The sequence below is a fragment of the Squalius cephalus genome (assembly GCF_949319135.1).
Source record: "Squalius cephalus genome assembly, chromosome: 3".
NCBI lineage: Eukaryota > Metazoa > Chordata > Actinopteri > Cypriniformes > Leuciscidae > Squalius > Squalius cephalus.
This window is the reverse complement of record NC_137124.1, coordinates 38,807,168-38,818,510: the sequence shown is the minus strand read 5'-3', so window position 1 is coordinate 38,818,510 and position 11,343 is coordinate 38,807,168. Positions and strand designations below refer to the sequence as shown.

Below are 11,343 nucleotides of genomic sequence, written 5' to 3'. Positions count from 1 at the left end.
GATCTGATGTATAGTCACTTCTCACTCATGACTGAAAGAAGAAAACCTCACACAAATGTTGAGAAGCAAAAGTACTGATTTTAATTGGACCAATAAATAGTTCCGCCGAATGACCAACACAGGAACGTATCACAGCAGAGTGCCTGCATTACATCAGTGCTTATACAGATCTACAAACTGCCCACTTTTTTTGAGTGCATGTATGATCAAATCTCCAACAGATGGTTCAATCCCCTTCGATCTGGAACAATTACCAAAAATGACATTTTATTCTGTTTTAGCCTTTGTAAACACAGAAATGCATGGATTTAGTGGGACCAGGGAGCAACAAAACAGGTCAAAGAAACAAATCAAGGCCCTATAAGTGGACAGAATTTGTTTTGACCTTCTGAAAGTCCAGAGGCTCTGCCCAAGACACTGCTGGATTGGGTGTGGATTAGTGGGCATGTTGGGGTCTACCACGACCTCTTCCTCTGCCAGCAGATGCTGCCGGGCCGTCAGCAGAGGAGCGAGGGTTCTTGATGGTCTCATCTACTGAGAGGATGAGGCACGCAGCCTCAGAGGCAGCGGTCAGGGCATTGATACGAACAACAGAGGGCTCCCATACACACGCTTGGAAGTTATCCGCTATGTCTTCATTATTTATGTCCACTCCATACCACATGCCACCCTAGAGGAGAGGGAGATTATGCAAATGTACATTACAACATTGACATTACATTTAAACATTAAATTAAACATGATCAAGCATGACTTGTGTAGCTACCTGTGCATGCTTGGCCCTCAGTTTATTTAGGATATTGGTAGCATCAAAGCCTGCATTGTCACACAGCTGTCTGGGAATAATCTCCAGGGCTTTGGCATAGGCTCCGATCAGCAGCTGCTGCTTCCCAGGAATTGTTCTAGAATAATCCCTCAGATACTTCGAAAGCTCCATCTCAATAGCGCCACCTCCAGCAACAATTGAGTCATTCTGTTATGGGGAAATAGGAGCCTGTTAATTATATATATTTAAATTTGTCTCCCCCTGCTGGCAATTCTTAAAACATTCTAAAATGTCAGCATGTCATGATACCCTACCAGCATTTCTTATCACTTTGCACAATTTCATGGGCACCAGAACATTTTGTTGTATGAATATTTGAACATACAATATATTGTAAGGGGGGAGGGGGGGGTTCCATCAATGGCAGGTAAGAGTTAATGAGGACATTAGTGCGCTTGCATGTCATTCAGCTCACTATACATTGTAACTTTGGGAATCAGCATCAATCTGAATTCATGTTTTTGTAATTATTAACTGTACATGTTTAGTAGTACATAATTGAGTATTTGATCATTTCTGTAAACTCATATAAGCTGAATGTAAGGAAGGAGACGGACAATTCCGGGAAACAAATTAATGGGAGAAAATCAATGTAGTGGTTGTAGGAACCAAATACCTTCTTGAAAGAGGCAACAATTATTTGTTTACACTGTAACATGCATAGCAAAAATAGCTTTGATTTGGCTAAGACAAGACCAAATTTGTCATAATTTTTCAGATTTTAATGCTAATTTGAAGTTCTCTTAATACAATGTTTTCAGTAGTCTTTCTCCACAAGAACTACTAGCCAAAGGAAATCAAGTATAAGATCAAATCTGCAGTTTTAATCATCTGTAGCAAGAGATGCTAAAGTTTTCCCCACCTTGATCGCTCTGCGCACAATCATGATAGCATCGTGCAGTGAGCGCTCCGTCTCTTCCATGAACTGCTCTGCGCCGCCCCTCAGGATGAAGGTGCAGGTCTTGGCTTTCGGGCAGCCTTTAAAGACGTTGTATCTGTAATGGAATACATATCGTTAGAATGGAAAATGTTTGTGAATTCATTTATTAAATTAAAATCTCTTGTGTTATGGACAATTACATCTTGTATTAATGTAAGAAAAAAAAAAACAAAAAAAAAAAAACATACCTTTCTCCTCCAACCTGCACTTCTTCAAAGAGCTCACACAGTCCAAGCACATCATCAGTCAGGGCACCAACACTGGTCTGAATAGAGCCGCCACAGGCCTAGAGGACACAATACAACTGCTTTAACAACTACATGGTCACCAACACATCAGGACCAAAACATCATTGCATGTGCAATAAGGGAACAGATATTGGCCATTAAATTACTCACAATAGCCGCTTTCCGACCGGAGGAACCTTTTCACAGTTCCTAGAACTATTGGCTAAAGTACCCGGATGTCGGCGTGTTCGCACCGCAGGAACTAGGAACGATTTTAGTTCTAGGAACTCCATTTGTAGGAACTAATTTGGGTCCTACTTCAGAGTAGGGTCTAAACCAGCACTATAGGAACTACCCGTGACGTTAGTGTACGCTGATTGACCAAACACACACGGAACACCAGCACCCGCCATTTTTAAAACAGCTATAATGTAAACACACAGATTATAGCCTGTATATTTACTCCATAAACTAACTATACAAACACGGAAAACAGTGATAGATGGGTCTCTAAACCTTTATGCTGAAGAGAAAATCCAACGCAACTTTGAGGGGACCAAGCCAAACATGATTATGTTTATCTGCCCAGCTAGCAACACTGGACATCAACCACACGGCATAGGCTAATAACCTTTTTTCATATACTGTCTACTTTCTATAACAGTTCTATCTAATAACATATTAAACAGTACTGTTAGACAGATTGCTAACTAATAAACACAGAGAATGCGAGCATTGTTTGCTCTGGCGTTCTCAGCGCTGCCAAAATAAAAGTCACCGTGCTTGCGTCACTCCCTTACCCCTCCTACCAGTTCCTATGGCCACTTGGCCAGTGCGAACGCAAACAGCAAACCCGAGTTTGGGGGAGAGTAGTTCTTAGAACTGTTTAGAAGTGGATAGTTCCTAGAACTAAGTTCCTGTAACTACTTGGTCGGAAAGCGGCTAATAACTTTCAAATAACACTACAGAGTTCTGCAAGGATGACATTTTTATAGGCCAAAACCCAGAAAAAAGTTAAAGGGATACTCCACCTCTGGAAAGATGAATGTGTATTTAAATTGGGTCATTTATGTAGAAGAAATGTGAAATTATTTTTGAATTTGGAGCTTTCTAGACTGAGAAAAGCCAGAAAATGTATTTTTGGCTCATGTGGATGAAAGACAACAACTCCCAGAATGCACTTGCTTCGCTGCTCTACGAGGCCACTCCCAAGCCACGCCTACCGGTTAGAGAGCAGTTGTAAACAATACAGCTAACTAGTCTCCGTGAGTCTGCCCGGGTTTTTGAGATCGCATCACACAAAATGTCCGGGATTCGGCTTTTGCGTTCTACAGTCGCCATTCATTGTGTTTACTGTGGCGAGCAGGACGAGACTAGGGCCGCGGGAGAACGACGCGAGGCCGGTGGCGTGATTACTGATGACCGACACCTGTGAGGCACTGGTCTTGTATCTCTCACGGAGGAGCGGGTATTTTCTTAGCAATGGTAAAATGCACATCAACCGATCACGCCACCGGCCTCGCGTCTTTCTCCCGTGGCCCTAGCCTCGTCCTGCTCGCCACAGTAAACATGATGAATGGCGACTGTAGAACGCAAAAGCGGTGGCGTGATTACTGATGAGCGCCTGTGAGACGCACCGGTCTCGTGGGCTATCTCTCACGGAGGAGCGGGTATTTTCTTAGCAAGGTTAAAACGCACATCAACCGATCACTTGTTTAGCGTTCATGTAAACACTACATTCAGATTCACCAATCGGAATGAATTCAGTTAGATTGAATCAAAAGGTGTGCATGTAAACAATGAATGGCGACCGTAGAAAGCAAAGCCGAATCCCGGACATTTTGGACGATCTCGGCGGCCGGACATGCAGGTTTCTGCCGGTGAAATCAAACGCACTGGCACTGATCTGCGATAGGTCTGTTAGCGCATTAGGTCCAACCCCCTATGGGCGGGTTTGAAAGGGTGGGAACTAGTGCTTGTAGTCTTAACAGAAATCCCCCCCTCTTACACTTCCTCCGGCAATGATGCAAAATGATGATTTTTGCGTCATTGTAGGAGGAAGTGTAAAGAGGTAAATACAGATTTCTCTCGTCTAAGGGGAAAATGAGAAAATGTTGCACGACCATTCAATAGTATGACTGGGTTTCTAACATTGCAAAGCTTAATGCAAATGGGTGGAGTGTTCCTTTAAGCACTTTCAGTTCCATCATCCTTAATCAACGGGGTTTTAGTTAAATACCAGAAATAACATCTAAGACTAAAAGCTTAACAGTGGTGATGGTCCTGCAACCATGGTGTAGTTCATTTATAGCCTGTTCAGCCATTTACTTCAGGCGATTCTCTTTATTCTTTAAAATTCATACAAGTTGTGCTAATTTTGTCAATTTTATCATGATGATCAAAACGTGCAAAAATCAAACTTGTGTTGGTCATGAGCTAATTTCTTCAATAATCCAAAAGCTAATGGAAAAATCCTATTGGGTTTTGTCAAGAGAAACAGGGTGACGCTAACTTTCAGGTTGGCCTACAAAAATACAGTATTACTGTAATGTAGTGGTCGACCGATATATCGCCAAGGCCGATATATCGGCCGATATTTGGCATTTTTGAAATATCGGCATCGGCCGATAAGTTTTTCTGATTGGCCGATGTGTTGGAAGCGGGACTTTTATTTTGACGGCGCTCCGGACTTTTATTTTGACGGGCGGCGCTGAGAACACCGGTGCCTGAAGAGAACGGCAACGGCAGCTCCTCAGATCAAACAGCGCTCACTCACATTCTCCGTCTTCATTAATTTACGATCTCTGTCAGTCATATCTAATACTTTGTTAGACAGAACTGGTAAAGAAAGAAAGTAAATGGTAATTTATGCGAAGTAAGTAAAGTAAAGCGTTTGCTTTTATATTATTTGTAACAGAAAAGGCCAAACAATCAGGCTAAAATACTTTCTCATTTGCCGTCAACATTCAGCAAATGCGCATCTACGTCATTTAAACAAATCTCTGAATATCTAATAAACATTTAATTTCACAAACCTTGCAGGTTTAATCGAATCCAGCTGTGATATCATGTGAAGTGTGCAATACTGTCTGCAAGTGACGGTCGGTCCGTGCGAAGTGAGTGAATGCGAACAGAAGATCAGCTTCACAGGAGACGCGATCGAAAAACTTTAAATCCTTCATTTTAAAATATGCTGATATATAACCAGTTGCCAACTGTGTCATATTCATATCGTTTTCACTGTGCTGTATGTAAAATTAGCGTTACCTTGTCTTTATTTGAAAAAATATGATTACCAGCAAGAAAATAAACCAGATTACTGAGTGCCCTGTTACAGTGTTTACATTCTTTTTATTCACATATTCATATATTTCTAAACAATTACTTTGTGAAAAATACTGTAATAGGATTGCAAATTTAAGAAGTTGCCATTCTAAAGTATAAAAGCATGTTTATTTAAAAAATTTGTTTTATAATTTCTTTATAATTTATTAAATATTGATTAAAATAAATATATATAAAAATATCAGCTTTATATCGGCCACCGGCCACCCTGCTCTCTAAGATATCGGCATCGGCCATCAAAAAACCAATATCGGTCGACCACTACTGTAATGCTCTATTAAAATGCTAAAAGAAACCTGGAAATGACTGTTTACCCAAAATAAATACAGACTGGAATTAAATCATGACAGATGTACTGATACACAATCATACCATCATGGTTCTCTTGAGATCTTCCTCCACAACACGGCCTGCACAGAACAGATCTCTGTCTGCAAAGTATTGTGTGGCCACATCTCCGATGGGCAGCTTGGACAGCACCACTTTAGCGCCAGATTTGTAGATCTTCTCCAGCTTATCGTACAGAATGTTCCATTCAGCATCAACAATGGCCTGATATTCCTGCAAACAGCCACATAAACATGAGGGAATTCAACTTTGTTTACATGGGCCATGACAGTTTACTAAAATAAGAATCTCTGTTACAGAAAATATTGGCTTGCGGACTTTAGTGCTAGTTAAGAGTCACTTCAGTAAAATAGCTTGTAGATGCTACAGAAATCAGATTTTGCCATTTCTGCCAAAACATTGCTCCACGTTAAAATGACAACTACACCATCAGTAGCCGTTTCAATCTTTCTTGAACCTGAGCTGCTCATGGCTCAGTCCTTTCGTTATTCAAAAATAACAAGGAATATACTTGTCAAGTACATTAGAAAACCTGTGACAGTGAAGAGCAGTACTGACCTCCACAGAGTTCACGCGAACCTCAGCATTGTCCTTCTCTGCCTTCAACTCCAGCTCAATGTTGAGCAGTGCGATCTTTGGGTTCACATAGCGCTTGGGCTGCATCTCAAAGCCAGCATAGGAGAAGGTCTTCTTGAATGCAACACCAGCGACAAGTTGAGATTCCTGATAGACAGCAGAAACAAAAATGGTGTAAATTTAAGATCTTTTTGCTGCAATTTACCTTGTGTAATTAATTACAAAGTTTAACTATCACAGATTGAAAGTTGTATGATTTGCAAGTGTTTTGTTTTGCCAATTTACATATTCAAGCAATTTTAAACCATTCCAGTGCAAGAAGAGGCAAGAGAGAACTCAATTCAGTACTCATGCGCTGTTATCTGTGCGCACAGCCGCACATACCCGAAGCGCAGACAAAGAGAGCCACATTTCAGAAAGCGTTCAAAAACAAAATTAAAAAATGATTTCCCTTTCGCATCATCTTGCACTTGAATGGACACATGCACACAATATTACGTATTCACCTTCACAGAGTCGGTTATGACTTCAGGGCTCAACGCTAAGGATTTTTGGTTGAAATTTTTACTTGCCCTGCCAAAATTTTCATTGGCCCCAACACAAAAAAAGTAATAAATAAATAAAATAAAATAGGCCTAGTTATTGTTTTAGTTGTTTTTGATCCATGTAACCTTAATAAATAAGGTTATGTCACCAAAATCTACTAGCCTAACTCTTACATTTTAAATATTGTTAAAGACAGTCAGTAATAATATAAGAACAAATAATCAAATTATGAGCAATAGCACAAAAAAATATACAACAGAACAAACATATTCAAATGAAATTAACAGTTCTTTTCAGGTTTTCATGTAGGTGTAAACTAGATTTACAATAGTCACTTTACAGTTACAGTTAATGCTATCATAAAAATACACTTGTAGGTTTTAAATTCTACATATGGCACATTTATTTTTATTTTGGTCAGAATTATTGTGCTCCTATTCTCCATCTGTTTTTCAGTTTTTCAGTCTGTTATGGCGCTCGTTCACGGAAATCTGTGAAGTTTAACGGGGATTCACTCCTGACAGCAAAATGGAAATATCTGCACGAGTTTCTAACATTTACAGATGAAGAATATACTTGTGAAATGAAGGTTATGCATTGAGGAAAGCACTACATCTCAAACACATTAAACAGCGCAAATAGGCTAGCCTTTCACACTGGCCCCAGGCCATCGTGCGGTCCTTATTGTCGAGCCCTGGTCTTGAGTGAACGTTAACAGTTGAGAAAGAAATGTATCATTAAAATGGATCAGTGCATTATGTCTTAGACAGCAGCAGGTATTTGTAGGCTGATGTCACTGTCATTAATGTTAATCAAAAAACAAAACAATCTTTAACAAAGATAAATTACATTTCATTTATCCAGTAAACACCAGTGTTTTCACATTTAGGCCTAATTATTACATTCCTGTACCCGAATACTATAGTTTTATATTTATTTATGCTTGTCATTAGTGTATTTGTTCTTATTTTCCCTTATTATTACTACAGCCCCATTCTTTTTTTTTTCTTGCTGATCCAAAAAATGATCTGCTCCGTGTCTCGAAAACTGTAATATGATCCAAACCATGAGTTTTGTGATCCCTTGAACCACTTTTTCCTCTGTAACAATTTGCAAAGTAAGAAAATGTATGATGTCTGGTGTCCTAAAATCTGTTGAAAAGACGTGTCCAGACTACAGCCCCAAGTCGTGCTGACCCTTGCATCATTACAAAAGCAACCACAAGATACACTAGATTACGGATGGGCAACATCGGTCCAGTTTATCTCCAACCCTGATAATAAAAAATTAAAAACTCAACTGCCGGTAGCATTAGTAATCCTGAAGACATTTATTAGCTTGTTTGAATATGCAGATTTCCTTTATGAAATCATTTTTCCTTGTTTGAATATGCAGATTTCCTTTAAGAATATGCAAAATATCATTTAAATCTCCCTCTCACCTCCAGAGCTCCACCCTGCACCTTCTTCACGCCAATCATCTTCAAAGGCAGCAGATCGTCCAGCATCATCACTGCATCCACCACCATCTTGGAGAAGAAATCCTTCTGTCCTGCGATCAGCTTTGAGTTCAAAGCCGTAGAAGCACACTTCTCCAACAACCTCCTTTGTTCCCTGAGGTGGCAAGAGAGGACAAATGATCACATCTGTGAGTGTGATACTAACACATGCCTACGTAATAGCACAGATCTGGACTCACTGTTCGTCATCCCTTTTGACGGTAACAGCGATTTCTTTGATCTTTTTGACGGCAAGCAGGGTGGCGATGCGAAAAGCTCTGATGATGGTCTGGGGGTGAAGCCCTTCCTCCACGTATGGCTTCAACTGCTTCAGAAACTCAGCAGCAAGCAGAGTCACTGAGGTGGTGCCGTCACCAACCTGAATAAACAAAGAATGTTGAGGATACATTTTAATGTATTTAACTAGTTATAAGATAATTATGCAATTTGAGCACAACGTGCTCCATATCAAGTTCTAATTAAAGGTACGTTTACACGACAATAATATGCTTAAAATGGAGAAGTTCTTCCTTTGAGTTTTCCGCGTACAGACGACACTATTGTCAAAACGACCCCCAATCAGACGGATCCACGAAAATGACTAAAACTATTTATTCTGCAGACAGGCCATTAGATGGCGATGAAACGCTGTAGATTGAACACGTAATATGCATGTGCATAACGTCTTCATCTTCAGAATTTCACGTTTTTGTTGTTTACACAGAGACCGTTTTCAAAAACTTGCACGTTGAAGCCTGTTTTCAAAACTTTGCGTTTGCAGGCAGCCAAAGTGTCGGTCGTGTAAATGAATGGCCAAAACGCTTTAAAAGTTTCACGTTTTTAGTTGAAAACGGTGTCGTGTTCATTTTTACAATACTGTCTCAAGTGCACTGCAGTTTTTATGAAATACAAATTTATTTATCTAGCCTTCCGCTAGAAAACAGTTTCTGAACTAAACCAATAACAGAACATTTTCTAAATATTTGCTTTGCAGTGAGAGTCAACAGCTGGTTGAACAGGTGTTTCACATCATAGCGATTACAATATTGTCCATTTTAGAATAGTAAGTCAGTCAACGAACATTGACAACCAGAACTATTTCCTTTCAAAGCAGCCTAAATGTGCACACAACGAGGGAATCTTACCTCAGCATCCTGAGATCTGGCAATGTCTACCAGAGTCTTGGCTGCGGGGTGTACAACTTCTAGAAGCTTCAGAATTGTGGCTCCATCATTAGAAATAGTGGCTTTGCCTGCAAGATAACATTATGTAAATCACAGCCTGAAGCAGCGCATCATTCTAATATATCAAAAAAAAAAAAAAAAAGACCAATACTTCCCAATAAAACAACACCTCTTTATGGAAGGGCAGACTTACCTCTGTTATCCACCACAAGCTTGTCCATGCCACGGGGGCCGAGGGTGGTCCTAACAGCCTCTGCCACAACCTGGCAGGCATTGATGTTGCTGACGAGCTGCGGGACCCCCTGAGAGGAGTCTGTGCCCTCCTTCAGGAGGATGACTGGAGTGGGCTGAGAGAAGACATTCAAGAAGGGTCATAATCAATGCAATATCAAAATTACCCCCTTATTAGAACATAACTTACCCCAATGAATCAAGTCATTTAAAAAAAAAAATGCTTTATTTACAATAGAAATGTCTACAATATTTTACATATTCCATGACCTGTCCGAGCCTGTAAATTAAAATTTGAAAATGAACTGATTTGTCAAGGTTTTCCATAACCATGGAAGAGTTTTGACAGCTCCTGTAACTTACAGACAATGTAATTGACTATTTGTGTAAGTTGTACACAACGCTGCTTGGGCGTACATATACAAACTACAACGCGTGAAACAGTATTATTTATCTGCTCTTTTCTTAGTTATTGCAGTTGAACATCATGTCGTCATGCACACAAGAGAAGTACTAATATCTCTCACTATGTGCTAAAAATAATGGCTTTTAATCAGAAATAAGCGTTTTATAAAGTCACAGATTTATCGTAGAGACTTTTGGGACGAACAGCATTATAGGGTGTAACCGGTTACCAGTTCACTACCTCTTTCTCCATTACCGAAAGGATGCTAAACTAAAGCCTTTGGCATTATTTAGCTACCAAAACTATTGTGAAATAAAAATGTGTAAATGAGTAACGTTACATATGCCGTACAAAAGTATTCGTTTGCACGTTGCATCGTAATGCACATCTCTAAATTCTCTGTTTAGAGATCTCTGTCATCCACACAGAAGAATGAATCGTTAGCAACCAAGCTAGCTAGCATCAATGTAAAACTTTAGGTGTATTATCCCATTTAAAATACAAAAATAATCTCGCAGACATGTCCTTTATGCTTTATTCTCTCTGGGCGTTTATATCCCAACACTGGGAGAAGAGTAAATAGCTAAGATGACGATGGATTTGAAAGTAAAACAGGCATGAATGCGTACTCACCATCATGTTTGCGGTGTAGAGGAGGAGGACGGTGCCGGTGAGATACCCACAATGCAACTAGAACTCTCTAGAACACGAGACGCGTCTGTTGTTGAACTGATGACGGCCGTCAGGGGGCGCTATAACTACAGTTTTCATGTCTCCTGCTACGCAACCAAGATAGAGGATCCCCTCTCCCCCAACATATGAACTTAGGGGAAATAGATAAATAAATAAAAAACAGTGGCTGCACAAATGATTATGAATTAATTATTATTATTATATATTTATATTTATAACAACAATCATTTATTTAAATACATTTTTGATTACATTTTATTATTATTTATGAATAATATTACAAGTAAACAAGTAAAGAAATAAAATAAGCAACCCTGCAGGCCACAATATGTAAAATGGCTGCTTGGCTGCTATACTATATGCCTATTAAATAGTCATTAAATTTACTAAATAAATCATTATTATGTAATGTAAAAGGTCAAATTAAATTTCCACTAGGAAACATAATTGATGAAGTAGGAAGAATGTGGTAAAACTATTTGACATTTAGTAGGCTATATTTTATCCTAATTGTTTATTGATC

The 11,343-nt window shown here is 39.4% G+C and overlaps 1 protein-coding gene across 1 annotated transcript; it reads right to left on the bottom strand.

Annotated features, from left to right (window-relative positions):
* Positions 1-58: 58 nt before the first annotated feature.
* Positions 59-10,841, bottom strand: cct7 (chaperonin containing TCP1, subunit 7 (eta)). The gene is made up of 11 exons (XM_079866773.1): positions 10,761-10,841; positions 9,684-9,837; positions 9,452-9,558; positions 8,507-8,685; positions 8,250-8,421; positions 6,245-6,409; positions 5,711-5,899; positions 1,955-2,052; positions 1,689-1,821; positions 767-973; positions 59-670 (listed from the first exon to the last, which is right to left on the bottom strand). Exons 1-11 carry the CDS (start codon positions 10,764-10,766, stop codon positions 437-439), a joined length of 1,644 nt encoding a protein of 547 aa, XP_079722899.1. The 5' UTR covers positions 10,767-10,841; the 3' UTR covers positions 59-436.
* Between the last annotated feature and the right edge of the window lie 502 nt (positions 10,842-11,343).